The sequence below is a fragment of the Stegostoma tigrinum genome, chromosome 16, assembly GCF_030684315.1.
Source record: "Stegostoma tigrinum isolate sSteTig4 chromosome 16, sSteTig4.hap1, whole genome shotgun sequence".
Classification (NCBI taxonomy): Eukaryota; Metazoa; Chordata; class Chondrichthyes; order Orectolobiformes; family Stegostomatidae; genus Stegostoma; species Stegostoma tigrinum.
Window position 1 is genome coordinate 19,470,506 of NC_081369.1, and position 23,362 is coordinate 19,493,867.

A 23,362-nucleotide genomic window follows, 5' to 3' on the forward strand; every position below is an offset into this window, starting at 1 on the left:
TGGAGTCAGAGTTAGCATAGTATAGAGCTGGAGGAACACAGCAGGCTAGGCAGCATCAGAGGAGCAGGAAAGTTGATGTTTCGGGTCAGGACCCTTCTTCAGAAATGGGGGAGGGTTAAGGGAGCACAGAAATAGAGAGAGTAGGGGTGGGGAAGGTGTGTGGAATGGTGATAAGCAGGTAGGGACTGTTGGGGATTTGTCAGTGAGGTGTGACAACTGGATAGGTAAGAGAGAAGATGGACAGGTTGTGTCATGGGATGAGGGCCAGGGGTGGGGAGATTTTTAAACTGGTAAAATCCACATTTAAACCATCGAGCTGCAGGCTCTCAAGGCGGAAAATGAGGTGCGACTCCCCCAGTTTCTGTGTGGCGTCATTGTGATACTGGAGGAGGCTGAGGATGGATTTGTCACCCAGGGAATGGGAGGGGTAGTTGAAATGTTTAGCGACTGGAAGGTGTTGTCGTTTGTCGTGACAGAGTGCAGGTGCTCTACAAAGTTGTCTCCAAACCTCCAGTTGGTCTCACCGATGTAGAGGAGGCCACATCGGGAGCAACGGATGCAGGAGACCACATTGTTGGACGTGCAGGTGAACCTCTGTCTGATGTGAAAGGTTTGTTTACTGCAATGAATGGAGGTGAGGGGAGAGGTGTTGGGGCAGGTATAGCACTTCCTGTGCTTGCAGGGAAAGGTGCCAGTGGTGGTGGGGCTACTGAGGAGTGTGGAGCGGACAAGGGAGTCACTGAGAGAGTGGTCCCTTTGAAAGGCAGAAAGGAGTGGGGAGGGAAATATATCTTTCCTCATTCTATTGTAGTCTCCTTTGTTTAAGCACAGGACCTTGGTATTGAATTTTATCTTCGCACTTTCCATCTGTATTCTAAATTCAACCATACTGTGATTGCTCCTTCCAAGAGGATACCTAACTATGAGATCATTAATTATTTCTGCTTCATTATACAGGACCAGATCTAGGATAACTTGCTCCCTCATTTTTTTCATTGCATACCGTTCAAGAAAACTATTTTGGATACATTCAACAAACTCCTCCTCAAGGCTGTCTTGACCGACTTGGTTTGACCAATTGACATGTACATTAAAATCCCCCATGATGATTGCCACACCACTTTTACAGGCGTAAGTTATTTCTTTGTTTATTGCCTGCCCCAATGTGATGTTATTGACAATGCCTAGCAGTGATTTTTTTCTTCTTCGAACTTCTAATTTCTAATGGTTTCAATCTTATTTTCCATTGATCCTGTATCATCTCTCACTACCACGCTGATATTATCCTTAAATATCAGAGGTACACTTCCGCCCCTTACCTTTCTGTCTGTCCTTCAAAATAGTCTGATACCCTTGGATATTTAATACCCATTTGTGACCATCCTGCAACCATTTTTCTGTAATGGCTACTAAATCACACTCATTTGTGATGATTCGTGTCGTTAGCTCATCTACCTTGTTTCAATGCATCTGTGAGCATTCAGATAAAGTGCCTTTTTGCTAGTTTTTGTACCTTTTTGAATTCTAACATCTCCATTAATAATATCTGCTGAGTTTTCCTTCCATTTAACTTCTTTCACTGTCTTTGATGTAATTAAACCCTCCTGCAAACTTGTTAACCAGCTGCTATCTTTTCTCTTTGCCATTATACTTCCTGTTGTTTTCCCCTTAACCCTAATTCACCAGTTTAGAGTCCTAGTGACGCCCCTATTTATCCTTTTCACCAGAACACCGGTTCCAGATCGGTTCAGGTGGTGACTGTTCCAACGGTACAGATCCCTCCTATTCCAAAACTGATGCCAATGCCCCATGAAATGGAACCCCTCTTTCCCACTTACTCCTTTAGCCATGTGTTTACTTCCCTAATTTTCTTATCCCCAAGCTAATTTACATGTGGCTCAGGTAGTAATCCAGACATTTTAACTCTTGAGGACCTGTTCCTTAATTTCATTCCTAGTGCTTGGTAATCCCCAAACAGGTTCTACTTCCTCGATTTGCCAAAGTTGTTTGTCCAAAGTGGATGACAACACTGGATCCTTGCCCTCCTATTCTAATATCCTTTCCCTCCTATTCTAATATCCATTCCCTCCTATTCTAATATCCTTTCAAGACTGTCAGAGATGTCCCTCATCCAGGCACTGTGCAGGCAACACACCATGTGGGATTCTCGATCCTACTTACAAATGGAACTATCAATCCCCCTAATTACAGTGTCCCTTACAACTATCACTTATCAATTTGCTATCCTTTCTTGAATCACCTCCTGTACCATGGTGCAGTGGTCAGCTGCCTCATCCTCCCTACAGCCCTTTTCCTCATCCTCACAGGAAGCAAGTACCTCGTAACTGTTGGACAAGGCCAGGATTTGAGGCTGCTCCATTCCTGAATTCAGGATCTCCTCACTTGCAATCACACCCAGCTGTCCCTGGCCACTGACTGAATTTGAAGTATTTAATCTACCAGTTGTGACCACCTCCTGAAACAAAGCATCCAGGTACTTCTCCCCCTCCCAGATGTGCTGCAGTGTTGGAAGCTCAGATTTTAGCTTGTCAACTCTGAGTTGAAGTTTCTTCAGCAACCAACATTTACTGCTGATGTGGTTACTGCCAGCTCCCACATCATACAGGTATAGCACGTCACTGGCCCAGCTATCTCTACTTAGTTAATTACTTTATAAAATGCTATTATTAAATGCTCATGTAGTATTGTAGTAGAGCATAGGATTGGACCCTGGACTCATGACTTTAACCACCACTGTTCGAATTGAGAAGCAGATAGAGATAACACATTGTGAACCATATGTTTGGAGTTCTGTCATTTGAAAGTTGTGAGTTTGTTGTGACAAAGCTTACATCCTGCTCATGAACGACCTCGACCATGTCTCCTGCATTTCCCGCACCGCATCCCTCACACCCCGCCCCTGCAATAACTGCCAAAAGAGAATCCCCCTTGTCCTCACATACCACCCCACCAACCTCCGGATACAATGCACCATCGTCCGTCACTTCTGCCGTCTACAATCTGACCCCACCACTAAAGACATTTTTCCAACCCCACCCTTGTCTGCCTTCTGGAGAGACCACTCTCTCCGCGACTCCCTTGTCTGCTCCACACTCCCCTCCAACCTCACCACACCTGGCACTTTCCCCTGCAACCGCATGATGTGCTACATTTGCCCCTACACCTCCTCCCTCACCACCATCTCAGCCCCCAAGATGACTCTCCACATCAAGCTGATGTTCACCTGCACATCCGCCAATGTGGTATACTGCATCCGCTGTACCTGGTGTGGCATCCTCTACATCGGGGAAACCAAGCAGAGGCTTGGGGACCATTTTGCAGAACACCTATGCTCAGTTTGCACCTCCCAGTTGTGAACCGTTTCAACTACACCTCCCATTCCTTAGATGACATGTCCATTCTGGGCCTCCTGCAGTGCCATAATGATGCCACCCGTAGGTTGCAGGAACAGCAACTCATATTCTGCTTGGGAACCCTGCAGCCCAATGGTATCAATGTGGATTTCACCAGCTTCAAAATCTCCCCTCCCCCCACTGCATCCCAAAACCAGCCCAGCTCGTCCCCACCTCCCTAACCTGTTCTTCCAATCACCTATCCCCTCCTCCCACCTCAAGCTCCACCTCCATTTCCTATCTACTAACCTCATCCCACCCCCTTGACCTGTCCGTCCTCCCCAGACTGACCTATCTTCTCCCTACCTCCCACCCATACTCTCCTCTCCACCTACCTTCTCCTCTATCCACCTTTGGTCCACCTCCCCCTCTCTCCCTATTTATTTCAGAATCCTTTCCCCATCCCCATTTTCTGATGAAGGGACTAGGCCTGAAACATCAGCTTTTGTGCTCCTAAGATGCTGCTTAGCCTGCTGTGTTCATCTAGCTCCACAGTTTCTCATCTCGGATTCTCCAGCATCTGCAGTTCCCATTATCTCTGATCCTGCTCGTGTGTTTCCTTTGACCTCTTCACCTTTTTGGAATCTGTGGAATTCTTTACCACAGGGCTGTCGAAGCTGAGTCATTAAATATATTCAAGGCTGACACAAAGAAGTCTTTAATCAAAGGTTATGTAGACAAGGCAGGAAACTGGTGTTGAGGATGATCAGATCAGCGATGCTCTCAGTGAAAGATGGAGCAGACTAGTTGAGCTCTATAGCTTATTTCTGCTCCTATGTCTTATGGTGGTATGATCTTCATTTTACTGCTTGCTACAAAGAGCCTGAATGTTGGACACCAGGCACTGGTTTCTCAGAGCATGTTTAATTGTCACTGGCGGCATGCACTCCATGTCCACAGTCCTTATGCCAGAAGAAGGCCTGCATCTATCATTACATTGCTGCAACAGTGTTGCTCTGTGCTCAGGGAAACGCACAAAGTTGAGGGACAGGACCAGATGCATCTCTGGGCTCATTGCTCATTGTCATATCAAAGACACTCCCTTTTAATTTCAAAAATATATTTTATTCATAGAATCATCTATAAATGCATACAAATATTCCAAATCAGTTCAGCATAGTTTTTGCAGAAAGAAAAAAAAGACATTGGAATTTTGATATTTGTCAGAGCTTCTCTACGGTTGCAAAAAACAAATACATTTATACTTATGCAAGAAACAATTTATGTTCATTTGGAGGCGCTAACCACGCACTTTTAGCCTATCTGGATGTTCACAGCGTCCCTGCCTTGCCTTGCTTTTTTGCAATTTGTTCCTCAGCCACGGATACCATTTTCACAATACTGTTGTATTCCCATAAACACACACATGAGATAAAAATGCAAAATAAACACACACATAGATAATTTCTTGCAGATGTCATTGGATAACAATCTGAAGGTAAATTTGTATATTGATCTGTAAGGCAGTTCTCCAGTTAATCTTTATTTATTTAAAATATGGATAGTAAAGCATGGTCGTGTGGCATGTTGTTTTGTGAAGACCAAACACATTGTCATGAGTTGCTATTCTTTATCATTATTTTCCATTAATTATTAGCTAACACTAACTTTGTTGGTACAATTAGATTTAATGTTCAGTGAGCTTGATTTCCTTAAATATCATCATTCTCTGGAGGATCTTAAATCAGCTGTTTGTTTGAATGTTGATATAGAGATAAGGTTTCTTTCATGGCTCCAAGAGGAGATTATTAAATGATTTATATTTCTATTCTTCATTATACATAGACATGCTTTGTTAAGTTTACATTATTCAGTTGAAGTATCAGTTTAGCAATAGCTATTGAGTTTGGCATAACTTAGACAAGGATTGTGTTTTGATAATATTAAATGTCAGATGAAATACTAAACCTGCAACATCACAAAGATGCATCAATTGCCAAAAATGTTAACAACTTGACATAATCAATGGTAGTGTCATTTTGAAAAAATCTATATTTTCATTCAAATCCTTTTCATTTCTGTGTTTGCTAACTTCTAACTACTTTTAAAAATGTGTTTTGATATTTATTGCTTCTCCTGCGTGTCTCTTGGGCGGCAGCAGATGCAGCCCTCCCTCATTCAGTATGCCAATTCATCAAAGGCTGCAGTCTTTGTGCTGCTGCACAGCCTTTCGACCCTTTTATATTAATCTGTTTCTCTATGTATTTTTAATTAAACTGTCACGTCACGTTTCTCCACATTGAACTTGATCCACTATTTGGCCACACCACCAAGCTATTGACACCCTAGTGCTGAGTGGTCAGTCAATGGGGAATAGGAGATTTATGTTTTAAGGCTTAATTTTTTGTAAATCTAGGACTATTTTCCTGCAATTTAGCATTTAATTTCAAGTTTTAAGTCTAAAGTCCCTAAGAGGCTTGGAGACAGGACTAAGCAAGCAGACCAAGGCCTCTGTACAGAGAAGGTACAATCAGGCAATTAGATAACTGGTTTAACTGCGTATTCTTAACTGCCTGTCAGGGAGGTGACCTGAGTCCGGATGGTATAAATTAGAGAGGTTAACTGTACCGTTGTACTATTTTAGTGCAGTGTGGAAACACTGTGAATTGGGGAAAAGATATGTCCTTTTCCCTTCCCTGCCCTTCCCTTTCTCTATCTTCAGCAACCAGGAGACCAGAAGTTAAATAGCTGTTTAGGAGGGGTGAAATTTGAAAATGTTTAAGAGTAACATTGCAGGGAAGACATAAGCTCTCCAAGTGGCACGACAATGGCCTCAGTTAAATAAGACCAGGTAAGTATTTCTATTGTATTCTCTTTAAACAAAAAATGAATTTTAGTTCCAATTAATAATTGTGGGGCTGGATGAACACAGCAGGCCAAGCAGCATCTTAGGAGCACAAAAGCTGATGTTTCAGGCCTAGACCCTTCATCAGAAAAGGGGGATGGGGAGGGGATTCTGAAATAAGTAGGGAGAGGTGGGGAGGCGGACCAAAGATGGTAGAGGAGAAGATAGGTGGAATGGAGAGTATGGGTGGGAGGTAGGGAGGGGATAGGTCAGTCTGGGGAGGACGGACAGGTCAAGGGTGTGGGATGAGGTTAGTAGATAGGAAATGGAGGTGTGGCTTGAGGTGGGAGGAGGGGATAGGTGATTGGAAGAACAGGTTAGGGAGGTGGGGACGAGGTGGACTGGTTTTGGGATGCAGTGGGGGGAGGGGAGATTTTGAAGCTGGTGAAATCTACATTGATACCATTGGACTGCAGGGTTCCCAAGCAGAATATGAGTTGCTGTTCCTGCAACCTACGGGTGGCATCATTATGGCACTGCAGGAGGCCCAGAATGGACATGTCATCTAAGGAATGGGAGTGGGAGTTGAAATGTTTGCGACTGGGAGGTGAAGTTGTTTATTGCAAACCGAGCATAGGTGTTCTGCAAAGTGGTTCCCAAGCCTCCGCTTGGTTTCCCCAATGTAGAGGAAGCCACACCGGGTATATTGGATGCAGTATACCACATTGGCAGATGTGCAGGTGAACATCTGCTTGATGTGGAAAGTCATCTTGGGGCCTGGGATGGCGGTGATGGAGGAGGTGTAGGGGCAAGTGTAGCACTTCCTGCGGTTGCAGGGGAAAGTGCCAGGTGTGGTGGGGTTGGAGGGGAGTATGGAGCGGACAAGGGAGTCGCAGAGAGAGTGTTCTCTCCAGAAGGCAGACAAGGGTGGGGTTGGAAAAATGTCTTGGGTGGTGGGGTCGGATTGTAGATGGCAGAAGTGTCGGAGGATGATGTGTTGTATCCGGAGGTTGGTGGGGTGGTCTGTGAGGACTAGGGGGATTCTCTTTTGGTGGTTATTGCGGGGGCAGGGTGTGAGGGATGGGGTGCGGGAAATGTGAGAGACATGGTCAAGGGCGTTCTCGACCACTGCAGGGGGGTGTGGGGGGAGGAAGTTGCGGTCCTTGAAGAACAAGGACATCTGGGATGTGCGGGAGCGGAATGCCTCAGCCTGGGAGCAGATGTGGCGAGGTGAAGGAATTGGGAATAGGGGATGGCATTTTTGTAGGAAGGTGGGAGGGAGGCAGTGTATTCAAGGTAACTGTGGGAGTTGGTGGGCCTGAAATGGGCATCTGTTTGTTGTGGTTGCCTGAGATGGAGACAGAAACGTTCAGGAAGATGAGGGATGTGTTGGAGATGGTCCAGGTGAACTGAAGGTTGGGTTGGAAGGTGTTGGTGAAATGGATGAACTGTTCGAGCTCCCCTTGGGAGCATGAGGCGGCACCGTCATCAATGTAACAGAGGACGAGGTGGGGTTTAGGGACTGAGTAGGTGCGAAACAGCGAGTGTTCCACATAACCTGCAAGGAGGCAGGCATAGCTTGGGCCCATGCGGGTACCCATGGCCACCCCCTTAGTCTGTTGGAAGTGGGAGGAATCGAAAGAGAAGTTGTTGAGGGTGAGGACGAGTTCGGCGAGGCAGATGAGGGTGTCGGTGGAGGGGGACTGGTCGGTCTAAGCACAGGAGGAAGCAGAGGGCCTATAGGCCAGCTGCATGGGGAATGCGGGTGTATAGGGACAGGACATACATAATGAAAATGAGGTGTTGGGGACCGGGAAATTGGAAGTTCTGGAGGAGGTGGAGGGCGTGGGTGCTGTCACGGACGTAGGTAGAGAGATCCTGGACCAAAGGGGAGAAAATGGAGTCCAGATAGGTAGAGATGAGTTCGGTGGGGCAGGAGCAGGCGGAGACAATAGGTCGACCAGGACAGGCGGGTTTGTGGAATTTAGGAAGGAGATAGAAGCGGGCCATGCGGGGTTTGGGAACAATGAGGTTGGAGGCTGTGGGTGGGAGGTTACCTGATGTGATGAGGTTTGGAAAATGATGGCTTGGTGCTTGGGGGTGGGGTCATGATCAAGGGGGTGGTGTCAGAAAGTTGGTGTCTGGCCTCAGCAATGTAAAGGTCAGTGCGCCATACTACAACTGCGCCTCCCTTGTCTGCGGGTTTGATGGTGAGGTTGGGATTGGAGCGGAGGGTTGCCTGTTCTGCAGGGGAGAGGATGGAGTGGGTGAGAGGGGTGGAGAGGTTGAAGCGGTTGATGTCTCGACGGCAGTTGGAGATGAAGAGGTCAAGGTAGGGTAGGAGGCCTGGGGGTGGTGTCCAGGAGGAGGACTTGTGTTGGAGGCAGGTGAAGGGGTCAGTGGAGGGAGGGTTAGGCTCGCAGTTAAAGAAGTAAGGAGGAGGAGGCAGCAGAAAAACTTCTCGATGTCCAGACGTGACTGGTATTTGTTGATGTGTGGGTGGAGGGGGACAAAGGTGAACCCCTTGCTGAGGACTGACCATTCGTCTTCCTTCAGGGGGAGGTCTAGGGGAAAATTCGGCAGGGCTTAGTGTGGCTGTCTTCTCTGGGGTTGCTGGCTGTGGAGGTTGTGGGTGGAGTGATGTCATTGTCGGCTGTGGGCGGGGTTGCGTTGATGGTGAGCGGAGTCTGCGTAACCTGTTCTTCCTCTCACCCATCCCCTCCTCCCACCTCAAGCCGCACTTCCATTTCCTCCCGACTAACCTCATCCCGTCCCCTTTACCTGTCCTTCCTCCCCGGACTGACCTATCCCCTTCCTACCTCCCCACCCATACTCTCCTCTCCACCTATCTTCTTCTCTATCCATCTTCAGTCTGCCTCCCCCTCTCTCCCTATTTATTTCAGAATTCTCTCCCCATCCCCCTTTTCTGAATAAGGGTCTAGGTCTGAAACATCAGCATTTGTGCTCCTGAGATGCTGCTTGGTCTGCTGTGTTCATCCAGCCCCACAATTTGTTATCTTGGATTCTTGAGCACCTGCAGTTCCCATTATCTCTGATCACAGGCATAAGACCATATCCACTTAATATACTTTAAATTAGCAAAAATGAATGAAAAGAATAATCCTAAAGTTAAGTCATGACAAGACACCTCAGTTAGCTGCAATATTCCTTTTGTGCAGTTCTTAATCAGGGAGACTTTCAGTTTACAGCATATTTACAACTACAGCTACACATTTTGGACCTTGAGCAATAGCTAGCATTACTGTAGCCTACTACAAAGCTGAGATCATTATGGATACCCCATACAACAACATTATCACATCATGGATAAACAGTGCACAGGTAGACAGGGAATGGATGACTGCCAGACAGTGTAAAAGCACCAGGCAGGTACAGCAGGAATCCTCTGAGATACCTCCTTCTCCGACAGATTTTCCATTTTGGATACTGCTAGGGGAGATGGTTCCTTGATGGAATGCAACAAGATCCAAGTCTGTGGCCCCAGAAGTGGCTCAGCTGGATGGTGGGGTGGGCTAGAGGGGGAAAATGAGAGCAGGAAAGCATTCGTAATATGAGATTTTACCACAAGGGAAATGGATAGATGTTTCTGTAGTATCAGACATGTCACCAGGAGCCTATGTTGCATCCGAAGGCCAGGGTCATGGATGTCACTGAGCAGTTGCAGGACATTTTAAAGAGTGGGTTTGGGTGAGACAGCCAGAAGTAATTGCCCATATTGGGTAAAAAGATGGAAAGAGGAATGGTGTCCTGAAAGCAGAATATACGGAGCTAGGGAATAAATTAAAATGGAAGACCTCAAACTGGTAATCTCAGGATTACCTGTAGTATCTCATGCTTGAAAGATTAGGAAAAGAAAAATAAACTGGTTAAATGCATTCCTGGAAGGATGGTAAAGGTGGGAGGGATTTGAATTCTTGAGACATTGAAACCATCTTCAAGGGAAAGGGGATCTGATGAAGCCATGTGGATGGCACCCTATCAGTACTACAAACAATATCTTGGCAGGGTTGTTTGCTTGTACAATATGGGCTGGGGTTTGGGGATTGAGCTAGACTGATATGGGGACTTGAACCTAAGTGGGAAAGCAAATGTGAGGTAAATAAATAGAGAAATGAAAAATAGAAAATACAAAGTAAAAGTGGAAGAGGGCCAACAGCAAATAGTGGTCGTGGTGCAAAATGGTAAAAATGTAAAAAATGTCTAAAGATGTTATATCTGAATGCACAGATCATCCACAGCAAGATAGATGACTTAACAGTGCAAATTGTTATAAATGGCTCAACTATGATTGCAATTATGGATACATGTGGTGATGTAGGGGATGGTATTAAACAGAAGGTTAGAGCTGCACGCAACAAACATGCTACAGTGTTCATGGGGACATTAATCTAGATTGGAAATTAAAGGCTTGTTACCCTAACATTAATAGCTGGGAAAATACTGGAACATCTTACGAAGGACATGATAACAGAGCACTGTGAAAATGCCAACAGGATTACACAAAGGCTGCATGGATTTAAGAAAGAGAAATTGTGTTTAACAAATGTTCTGGAGATTTTTTTGAAGGTGCAAGTAGTCGTGAGTATTGAATAATTACATGAATTATCAATAGTCAATGCGGTGTATTGGGATATTCACAAAGCTTTTGATAAAATCCCATGAAAGGTTAGTGTGCAAAATCAACCACATGGGCTTATGTGAAACTATATCGGCATGCATTGAGAATTGGTTTGCAGACAGAAACGGATAGTACAAATAGTGGGATTTTTTTTGAGTGGAAGTTAATAGCAAATGGTGTACTGCAGGGATCAGTACTTGAGCCCCAGCTATTCATTACATATAATACATCGATTTGGCTGATGGTATCAAATATAATATTTCCAAGCTAATGACAAAACTAAGGGGGATTGTGAGTATGAGGAGTACATCAAGAGATTTCAGGGTGATTTTAGACCAGTTGAGTGAGGGGGCAAGTGCATGGCTGTTAACGTGGATAAGTGTAAAGTTGTCCACCTTATGCTTTGGAAAAACAGAATAGCAGAGTGTTATTCAAATGGTGATAGATTGGTAAAAAATAATGTAGAAAGGGACCTGGGTATTTGTATACTGGCCACTGAAAACAGGAGTGCAGGTGCAGCAAACAGTTAGGAAAACAAATCTTATGTTGGCCTTCATTGCAAGAGCTGCTTATTGCAGGTGTTCAGAGCCTTGGTGACACCGAGAGGATGCTTTGAAATTGTGTGTAGTCTTGGTCTCCTTACCCGAAAAGTGATATTCTTGCCCTGGAAGGAGTACAGTGAAAGTTCACCAGACTGAAGCATGGTATAGGAGGTTTGTCATAGGAATCACAAATTGATAGAAGTTTTACCATGCAGCAGGAAGCCATTCGGTTCATTGTTTATGTACAGGTTCATTTAATGAGCATCATTATCTAGTGCCAACCTCCATTTTCCTGTACCATTGCACATTATTTTTACCCAAATAATCCTGAAATATCTTGTTGAATACCTCAATTCACTCTGCTTCCACCAAACTTTAAGGTAGTGCATTCCATGCCTGAACAACTTGCTGAGTAAAAAAGCATTTCCTCACTTCACCCTTGCTTCTTTTGCAGATCACTTTTAATCTCTGCCCTTTTCTTCTTGTTCCTTTAAGGAGCATGAAATAACTCCACAGAGACTGGTATCCTATCCCTAAATCACTCTCTGTCTTGTCTTGTCAATCCAATTTTGTATCCAATTGGCAAGATCACCCTGAGCCCCATGTGATCTAACTTTACTAATTAGTCTACCATGTGGAACCTTATCAAAGGCTTTACTAAAGTCCAAGTAAACAATATCTACCAGTTCACACTCATGAATCTTTTTAGTCATTTCCTCAAAAAACTCAGTCAAGTTTGTGAGACATGATTTCCCTCACACAAAATCATGCTGACTATCTCTAATCAGTCCTTGCCTTTCCAAATGCATGTAAATCCTATCTTTCAGAATCCCCTCCAACAACTTATCCGCCACTGATATCAGGCTCACAGGTTTATAGTACCCAGGCTTCTCCTTACAGTCTTTCTTAAATAAAGGCGCAACATTAACCACCCTCCAGTCTTCTGGCACCTCACCCATGGTTATTGATGATATAAATATTTCTGCTAGGGGCCTCACAATTTCTTCCTTAACTTCCTACAACATGCTGGGATAAGCTTGATCTGGCCTTGGAGGTTTACCCAACTTTATGTTTTCTAAGGCTTCAAGCATTTCCTCTTGTGTGATGTGAACTGTTTTAAAAATATCAATTTTTATTTCCCTGAATTTTCTAGCCTCTTTCTTTCTCCACTGTAAAATATTCATTTAACATCTGTGCCATCTCCTGAGGTTCAACACACAGACAACTTTGTTGATTCTTAAGGGGCACTGTGTTTGCAGTGAGCTTCAGTTACATTGGGCAGAGGCATTGGGGATCTCGCCTGTTAGCTGGAAACCTGGCAAGAGTGCTGCATCACCTATTATTTATTAAGCACCAATTATGCACTTAACTGAGCAGCAGCAGGCCTTTCCTGAGATCAAGGACTCAAGGAGCAGAAGCCCCATTGGTAGTTTTTTTGTTTGACATCGGTCACTGGATGCTGCTTGTGATGCCACCACCTGAAAACAAACTTATCAACTTAATTAACAGTGTGTATTTCTCTAGTCATGGTGATTTTCTTCTAAAATAGTTTACTAGAGATTTCATCTTGAACCAAGAAATTCCACCTAATCAACTACAGGTCACGGATTTTGGTTTGTCTGTCTATCTGTCTGACTAACTTGTAGGTATTTCTCTAGCCATGGTAATTTCTTTTTTAAAAAAAGTATGAAAAAGAGAAAACACAGAGAATGCTGCAAAAGATCAGAAATATGGCAGCGTCTATGGAGAGAAATAGTTAACATTGAATTTGGTATTACACTTCATCAGAACTTAAGAGGGATAGATCTTGGGAGCTCATAGAAATCTGTTTACATCGGGAGAGTTGTTAGGAGAAATAAACATAGCTTGGAAAAATATGCTTTCTGGTTTCCGTTTGATAAGGTTGCAGAAGTCTTGGCTAGAACTGGATGTGTAAAATGATTGCTCCTGACAAGGGGAAGCAGTTTAGAATTAGATTAACTCAATGTAAGGAGTTTTATTTTTAAAGTACCAGGCCAGAAGTGTTTGGTTGGAAATCTGAAGCAGTTATTTAGAGCTGAGAAAGTCTACGTCCAGTTGTATGAAGGCACAAAGAAGATGCAGTTAGATTCTTCAAACTGGAAAATGATGTCACGCTAAGCCAAACTAAAGAGTGTGACAGAGAAGGGAATTTTCTCCTGTGTTTGAGCACTGTAAGTAGGGTTGTTAATGGGACTCTAGTTTACCATGTGTTTCGAAACTTTAAACTTGCATCATAGTTTTTTCAGTTTTGTCTTAACTTCTTTCACATGATAAGCTTCTCTTTTCCTGATAAAACCAAATCTGCATCATTGTGTGTACAATGTACAGTGACAGGCCACCTTATTAAAACAAACATGAACTATCAGGCCAGATTTCAGCTGTGATCATGACACTTGTGTTAAACTGACATTGAACCAGATTAAACTAAAGCTTGACTGCTGGTCTGCTTTAATCTGAATCACTATGAAGTTACATTAAGCTACTTCACCTGGTGGGCATGCCTGGTTGTGAGACTTGTATTTAAATGTTCATTTCTTGTACTGACACTGTACGTTTCTTTGTGTTTTCTTCCATTCATGCCTGCTACTTTCAGCTATTGCTTTTAATTTGAATTTTCCTCGCCATTATTTATTCCTAATATGAAATATTTCCTAATTATTTCAAGGGTAGTAAGGATTAAGGGTATTAAGGATTAAGTAGTAAGGATTGCTATCACTGTAATTTTAGTGCCACGATATCAGGAAGCTAAAGGGAGTAGTTAATCCTATAATAAATGTTTTATGCTTTTTGACGAGAAAAAAATCCTTTGGTTTTTTTGTTTCTTATTCTGATATGTTTTTGATAAAATGGCCTTGATTTTAAGTATTGCTAACGTGTTGCAAATTCATAAACCAAAATTTTGAATACACATTATTAATCAACTTGTTCTGTATATTCATATGTATGAGGTGGGGAGATAGATACTGGTGTGTTATTTGTGAGACATTGCCACCTTGATGTCAAACTTTGTACTGACAAACCAGCGTCTGTTTGCCTTGATATTTGGCATTCTTTTGATTTTAACTCAATCCAATTGGCTTCCACTTGTAGTTTGCAGTTCAAAGAATCTTTGAGGTATCTATATGTCATCTGGCTTCACTTCACTCAAATTCATCTGGTTGTCCTGCCAATTTTCTCAGTCAGAAGTCGATTGGTTCCAATAAAATTCAAATAGTTACAGTTGAAGTCAATTGGGCAATTGGAATCATAATTAGTTTCTTGTTTTTTCTCAATTTTACACCATTGAACCACACAAACATCAATGCCTTCTGGTAAGATTCGGTTGGTTCAGTTAAAGCCAACTGGACAAAACAGGATTGCCACGGATTTCCAGTTGTAATGTTCACTTATTCTGGTTGACTCCAATTAAGATCCATATGACCTGTTAGTTCTAAAAGAAAGCAATTTGGCCCATTGGTATTTTAAATTGGTTTCAACCAATTCTTCCCTGCATTCTTGACACTTATCCCAGAACTAGGGCGAAAGTATTCCATTCCTTAGCCTGATATACTTATCATGATGGGAATGCTTGCAAAAGAAGTGAAAGTTCCCCTATTGTTTAAAAATAAATCTTAGACTATGTTGAACTGTATTTCAGCACAAGCTAAGAGAAGACTGTGAAGCTAATCAGATCCAGCTAGATAGCAGACATGAATACATTTTCGATACTGTGGCTACCTGTCTCTCTCTGGAAAGGTTTGATGTTGAAGATGCTATACTAGAAGGGACTCAAGTAAGCAACTTTTTTTTTCTAATCACATAAATTCTATCCTGTTGTATTTAGGAGCTAGACTGCAAAAATTATGTAACACGTGGGAATACAAGATAGGTAGTATTTGTCTCATGCACAACGTTATAATAGATGGTATGATTTGGTGCCGACCAATGTATGTCTGACTGGGGCAATGTATGTTGATTAACGTGGCTATGTAAATGAAGTAGAGCAAAACAGTATGTGACTTATGCTAAACACCAGATGTTTAAGGTGAGACAGATTTAAGGCAAATACTTTTCTCATCAGTCTACTTTTCTAGTCTATTTCAATTTAAACTACATACTAAATCAGTGTTGGAGCTGTAATTCAGCCAAGTGTCCACCCAATTATCTCTTAATTAGTCATTACCTATTTCTATCATTTCTATCCTGGTTCTAGTTTCCCTTAACCTCAAGTATCCTTGCCCGACTCTACTAGATGATAACAGGTTTGACTTTTTCAAATAAAACAATATATAAACAACAATAATATAAAAATGACAGCATACTGTGCAGAATTACAATGTATCTATATTGAGTTTTTTAAGTGTTCAATAGCATTCCAAATGTCTTATTTTCCAGTATTTCAAAGTTTCTCAGACTTTGCTTCTTTCTTCCTTAAAGCAATCAGCTTACTGTACTTTCCATCCATTTCAATTTGGAAATTGCTGTCTCCAACATCTGTTTTAAAACTGCAATAAGGATTGAACCATAGTCTTTTCTCATTCAGGAATTTTATTATCCAATTATGATGTATTATCAATGCAGCATTCAATAAGTAGTGTTATGCTGAAAATTCCTAATGGATTCTTCAAGGTCTGATCGAAATTACTAGAAGAAGATACGTACACTTCAATATGAAGCAACATTTATTAGCCTAATATACTTCATATATGTTAGAGATGCATGCAAACTAATGAGCAAATCTTATTAGCTCAAAGTACATAACATACATATACAAACAAGTGAATCTAACGCTGCCTTCTATCCGTCTGGGATGGCGGTGATGGTGACATTTGGAGCTCAATCTCAAATCCCATGACACTGGTTGGCAAACCCCACCCAACCCAATGGTTTAAAAACTCTGATGGGCAGGAAAGGTCTCTGGTACTAATACTAATCTAAATCTGGGTTACATGCTAAATCCCCATTTCGTAATAACTTCCACACTTTTCCAGCCCTCAAAACAGGTTGAAAACAAGTCCAGGGAGCTCCATGTAGACCACTGAAATGGACAGTTCCCATTGCCCCTCATGAACAAAGAGAACAAAAAAACAAAGAATAGTACAGAACAGGAACAGGCCCTTCGGCCCACCAAGACTGTGCTGACACAGGGTGTCTTTCTAAATTAAAAACCTTCTGCCTCCACAGGGTCTGTATCCCTTTATTCTCTGCCTATTTGTGTATCTGTCAAAATGCTTCTTAAATCTTGCTAGTGTATCCACCTCCACAACCACCTCTGGCACTGTATTTCAGGCATGTGCTACCCCCACGTAAAATATTTGCCTTTCACATTACCTTTAAACTCATCCCTTTTACCGAAAACCTTTGTTGCCTAGTAATTGACATTTCTATCCTGGGGAAAAGTCTCTGAGTATCCATTCTGTCCATGCCTTTCATCATTTTTTAAACTTCTATCAGGTCATCCTTTATCCTTTGACATTCAAGTGAAAACAGACCAAGTTTGTACAACTGCCCCTCATGTTTAAGACTCTTCAAACCAGGCAACATCCTGGTAAACCTCTTCTGAATCTTCTGCAAAGCCCCCATATCTTTTTGGCAGAGTTGTTACCAGATCTGTACACAATATTCCAAATGTGGCCAAACTATTGATCTATGCAGCTGTAGCATGACTGACCATATTTTATGCTGTGCGCTTCAGTTGATGAAGGCAAGCTTGCTAATATGCCTTCTTGACTACCTTATCAACTTAAAGTTGCCATTTTCTGGGAACTGTGGACCTATATGCCTAAATCCCTCTGTATGTTATGCTTCTCGGGCTTCTGCCAATTACTGTACTCTTCCCTCTTGCATTAGATCTTCCAGAATGCATCACCTCACATTTGTCTGGATTAAATTTCATCTGCTATTTCTCCACCCAAGTCTCCCACATACCTATATCCTCTGGCAATCCTTCTCACTGTCTGTGGTTCCCCCAATCTTTGTGTTGTCTGCAAACTTACAAATCAGGCCATCAAATCCTCTTCCAAACCATTTATGTGTTACAAACAACAGAGGTCTCAGCCATGATTCCTGAGAAACACCACTGGTCACAGATCTCCAGTCAGAAAACACTCTTCCACTGCTACTTTCTGTCTTCTATGCCAGTTCTGTATCCATCTTACCAGCCCATCTTGGATACCTTGTGACTTCACCCTTTGTATCAGTCTGCCATGAATGAGACCTTGTCAAAGGCTTTGCTAAAGTCCTTCCAGACATCTACTGCCTGGACCTCATCAATCATCTTTGTCACTTGCTCAAAAAACTCAAACAAGTTGCCTATGCCTTCTAATGTATTTTCTCAATCAACCTCATATGTTCATAGTTCCCTGATTCAGAATTAGAACTGTTGCTTCAGAATGAACAATCTCACTTTCAAACATTGCATTTCATTACATAACACTAGATCTACAGTAGAGGATGGACATGTACAGGCAGAGGCTCTTTCTTGATAATTTCAATTTTGGAATTGAAGGAATTCATGTGTTGTTGTTTGTATTTGGCACTGGAAGGAGTGTGGTGAGATTTGAGAAGGCAATTTTGTCACAAAAAGAGCCTGTGGGAATAGCATGGGTGAAAGACCATAAATAAATATAGAAATTAGGATAATAGAAATCAGAGGCAGAGTCAAGGTAGAATTGAACACATCAACAATATGGGATGGCTTATTACAAGTATCCTAAGGTAATAACACTTTTAGGTTGAAATGAAATTAAAATCCTTGTGGGAATAATTAGTGCTATAATAGTATGCTTGTGTGTGTAGCAGGTTTTAAAGAAATTGCTGTGAAGTGTACGTTAATGTTTCTGCACAAATGATCATATTCAACTGTATTGCTCATACTTGTGGCTGGGAGCAGATAAGTTAATTCTAAGCCAGCGATGGTGCATGGTACATGGTACAGAAAGTTAATATAAGAGCAAAACAGAAAATGTGATTTAAAACTAAAAAGATGTTTGATTTGTTTTTTCTCTTTCAGCTGGAGCAAATTGATAATTTTTTTATTGCTGATGGTAGACAAAGCCTTCTGTTCTTCTATCAGGAAGTGGACCTTCCAGAAACAGGTTATTCTTTACTAAATATGATATTGTTTGCAGCACTTAATTCAAACACCTGTCTCACAAATTATTGAAGTTACAGAAATAATCGTATTCATTACAGTCAATTGCTGCTTTATTTTAAAAGCAAATGAAATGTTTTCTTAGTCCTTGATTTCTTAGTGCTGTCTTAAAGTTGAGAAGAAGTTCAAGTCCATCATTTCTATTTTACCTTTTATTCTACCCCTTTCTAACTTTTTTTCCCTTTACCACTCCTACACCCCTCTTTCCTGTTACCGTGCCTCCTCTCAATTCCTGCCACAGTGCCAAGCTTAACTTCTCTTTGATAAGTCTACAGCTTCCTTAAGTGTCCCACTTGATTTCCTTTGAGAGGCCCAGTAAGACAATTGTCATTACCCCCCATACAAGCAGCAAACCCTAACTGCTCTCTGCTTATGTCTCATCAAGCTTCCCATTCAACACACATACTGGGGCCTAACCTTGTTGATCTCCCCCTTCAGTTAAAGCATTCCTCCTAGTGCTGACCCCACTGATTCTGCCCCTGGATCAGTTAGAGTGATGGATTCACGTACCCTTTGGCCCAACTCGTTCACACCAACCAGGTTCCCTAAACTGAACTAAATCCCATTTGCCTGCAATTGGCCCATATGCCTCTAAACCTCTTCCATCCATGTACCATGTTCAAATGTCTTTTAAATGTTTTAATTGTACTCACCTCTACCACTTCCTCTGACAGCTCATTTCATATAGGTATCACCTTCTTTGTGAAAATGTTGCCTCTTGGGTCTCTTGTAAATCTTTCCCTTCTCAACTTTATTCCCTCTATTTTTGGAATCTCTTGCCCTGGAGAATGAACCTTGGTTATTCACCTTATCCATGCCTCTCATGATTTTATAAACCTCTTTAAGCCTCCTATGCTCTGGGGGAAAAGACCCAGCCCATCAAGCCTCTCCCTATAAACCTGAACCCTCCAGTTTTGCTAACATCCTTCTAAATGTTTTTTGCACCCTTTCCAATTTAATAACATCATTCATATAGCAGGGTGACCAGAATTGTTCGCAGTACTCCAGATGTGGCCTTACCAACATCTTACATATCCGTAATATGATGACCCAATGCCCGTACTCAATCCTGTGACCAATGAAGGCATGTGTGCCAAACACCACCTTGTCTACGTATGGTGCTACTTTCAAGAAACTATGTACCTGAATCCCTAATTCCCTCAATTTGGCAACATTCCTCAAGGCCCCTATTAACAGGTAAATGTCCTGTCCTGGTTTTAATTAACAAAATAGAATATCTCGCATTTACCTAAATTAAACTCCTTCTGCTATTGCTCAGTTTACTGGCCCAATTGATCAAGATCCTGTTTTCATCTCAGATAAACTTCACTGTTCACTATACCGCCAATTTTGGTGTCGCCCGCAACTTATTAACCATGTTTCTTATATTCTCATTCAAATCATTTATACAAATGACAAACAACTGGGAACACAGCACTGATTCTTGTGGCACACTGCTGATCACAGGCTTCCAGTCTGACCAACAACCCTCTGTTTCCTACCTTCTTGCTAATTTGTGATCTATTTGGCTAACTCTCCCTGGATTCCATTTGATCTAGCCGTACTAACCAGTCTACCATGTGGAACTTTGTCTACATGGACTTTAGCAAGGCTTCAACAATGTCTACCACTCTGCCTTCATCTGACTTTTTGGTCACGACTTCAAAAGACTCAATCAAGTTTGTGAGACATGATTTCCCATGCACAAAGCCATGCTGAATATTCTTAATTAGTCCTTGTCTTCCTAATTGCATGGAGAACCTATCTGTCAGAATCTCTCCAACAACTTACCCACCTCTGACATCAGGCTCACTGGCTTGCAGTTCCCTGGCTTTTCTTTGCAGCCTTTCCTAAATAATAGAGCAGCATTGGCCATCTTCCTGTATTCCAGCATCTAACTCCTGGTGAACGATGATATAAGCATCTCTGCTGGAGACTCTGCAATTTCTTCCCCAGCTTCCCTCAATGTCCTGGGATATACTTGAATATGTCCCAGGGATTCATCTACCTTTATACTTTTTAAGACTTACAGCACCTCTTCTTCTGTAATGTGGGCTCTTTTCAAAATATCACTATTTCTTTCCTGAGTTGCCTAGCTTCCACCATAAATACTGATGCAAAATATTCATATAGGAATCTCCACCATCTACAGTGGTTCCACACACAGCTGTCCTCATTGCTCTTTAGGGGGGGTCTATTCTCTCCCAAGTTCTTCTTTTGCCAATATACTTGTAGAACTTCTTTGGATTCTCCTTAACTTTATGTGCCAAAGATATCTCATGCCCCCTTTCTCCCTCCTCTTGATTTCCCTCTTAAGTATACTCCTACTCCCCCTAATTCCTCAAGGAATTCACTTGATCCCAGCTGTCTGTCCCTGACATACACCTTCTTTTTATTGACAAGAGTCCCACTGATTCTGGTTATCCAGTGTTCCTTACTCCAGCCAGCCTTGTTCTTCACATGAACGGACCCTTTCCTCATTTCTTTCTGCAATGTCTGTCAGTTGACATGGCTTTCACCATGGAAAAGTTAATCTGTGATTACATTGATACTATGGCCTTGACCAATACTTGGCTGATGGAGGATGCCATTTTTCTACTTATGCTGCATCTGTTGCCAGCGCCACTGCTAGCTGAAGTACTGTGTGCACAATTACAAATGCAGAGTATTGCATTGCTACATCACAAGCAAGTGATAAACATAGTGCTGTTCACATATTCATGGTGAGGAAACTCCAGAGCACCATCAAGTCTTAGAGACTCAAATGCTTGGGGCATTTAGTGTGGTGGTGGAATGGTGCAGGCTTGACTGGCAGGTGAAAGTGGAGGTGATGGTTCTCCTATCCCATATCTCTGTTTAGGAAGGATCCTGCCACTGTACCTCCTTTTTTAAAAAACTGGACATGCAGTTTTGATGATAACATAAAGTTCAAACATAGTGATGTGGTCAGGATATGTACAGACTGATAGTGGCAGGCCTGAAATACTCGTGATATAGAATGAGGTTGTGGAAGACTTTGCATCTGTTAACCTCTGTGCATTTGCAGATCAATCTCAGTGCCCATCTTTATTAGTGGAATTAATACTGGTGACACACTTGGAGTCATTGAGTTGTACAGCATGGAAACAGACTCTTTGGACCAATGGTGATCCTCTCAGTGTTTGACTAAATGAGGCCTCTGTTACTGGCATAGTTCTACCACTTAACTCCACTCTCACTGTCACAGAGCCAAGTAACTCAACACTAAATTTAAGCCTTGTACTCCATTGTACTTTGTCCTGACACTCCACTTTGTTCCACCCATCTCTCAGTTTATTTGAGATCCATGTGCTCTGCCACCCACCTAATTATCATAAAATAATCTGACTGATATATTTTCATTGATTTGTTCCCTCAGCAGCCAATCGTCAGTCATTTTGATCTCCATCAGATCGTTTCTCCACCGAGTTTGCTGCCCTCTGTTCTCCTTTTCCCTTTGTATAAATTTACCAACCGATGTACATAGCTTGATCATTGACTTTACTGTCTCAAGTGGTTTCACAGCATCCTTCATTTCAGGCACTGATAAGGCCTCTTTGAACACTTTCTCATGTTGCTCTCCAGAGAATCATAGAATCCCCCGTACACTGTGGAAGCAGGCCATTCAGCCAGTTGAGTCCACACCAATACTTTAAAGAGCATCCTACCCAGACCCAACCCCATCCTTGTAATCCTGCATGGCTGATCAACCTAACTCTCACATCCTTGAATACAATGGGCAATTTAGCATGGCCAGTCCACCTAACCTGCATATCTTTGGACTGTGGGAGGAAACTGAAGCATCTGGAGGAAACCCATGCAGTACCCTGCAAGAATGTGGAAACTCCAGGGTGGAATCAAACCTGGTCCTTGGCACTATGAGACAGCAGTGCTAACCACTGAGCCACTGTGCTGCTCCACTCACAACTCATTCCTGTTAACCAATCCTGTATCCATCCATATTCGCCACTGGGGAGAAAGCAAGCTCTTCATCTCTCCGCCTCCCAGCATCTTCACTTACATTTCACTTCACTTAATTGAAACACCAACTATCTAATCTTTGAACCTTGATGTAGAACAGTGCAGCATAGGAATGGGTCCTCATTGAGCTATGTTGGCTAATGGTTAAGCAATGCTTTGATTTTAAAATTCTCATCAGAGCTTTCAAATTACTTCCAGGTATTGTCCTTTCCAATCTCTGTAAACTCCCTTAGCCTTACAACTGTCCAAGACCACTTGCTCTTATAACAGTTTATACATCCCCAGCTTCCAAGACTCTGTTCTCAGAAATCTCTCTGTAAACCTTTCTGTCTGCCTTTCTCTCTTACCTCTGTTAAGGAACTGCTTAAAAGCTGATTCTTTGACCAAGCTTTTGGTCATCATTCCTAAAGTGTTCTTATTGGCTCAGGGTCAAGTTTGCTTTCCAATGCTGCAGTGATACAGCCTGTCACTCTTTTAACACGGTATATATAACTACAAATTGTCGTTATTTGAGCTTTAATCTATGTTTCTTTTGAATAGTTCTTAATGACCAATTTAAGAGCCATTAGCAGTGACCATAAAACTGATGAAATTTGTAAGTTATAGGGAGAAAGAAAAAGTGATGTGAAAAAATAACCAATGAAGAGTGGGAAAAGCTAGCACGTATTAAATTCTGACTGGCCAAGTCGTCTTTAATTTTTGGTGCATTCCAGATTGTTTACAATTGCATTAAACTTTGTCTATTTTGAATCATATCTATATGTAATACAATTCACTGTTAATTCTGATGAAAGGCATATACTTTATAAGTACTCATTATTTTTGGAATTG

General features: G+C 42.2%; 1 protein-coding gene across 1 annotated transcript in view; it reads left to right on the forward strand.

Annotated features, from left to right (window-relative positions):
* The window catches only part of LOC125459938 (dynein axonemal heavy chain 5-like), a 259,757-nt gene that overhangs the window by 14,532 nt on the left and 221,863 nt on the right, over nt 1-23,362 (forward strand). Inside the window, exons 2-3 of the mRNA XM_059651530.1 lie at nt 15,038-15,172; nt 18,392-18,476. Of these exons, the coding sequence (XP_059507513.1) occupies nt 15,038-15,172; nt 18,392-18,476 (220 nt within the window). The remainder of the gene's footprint in view (nt 1-15,037; nt 15,173-18,391; nt 18,477-23,362) is intronic.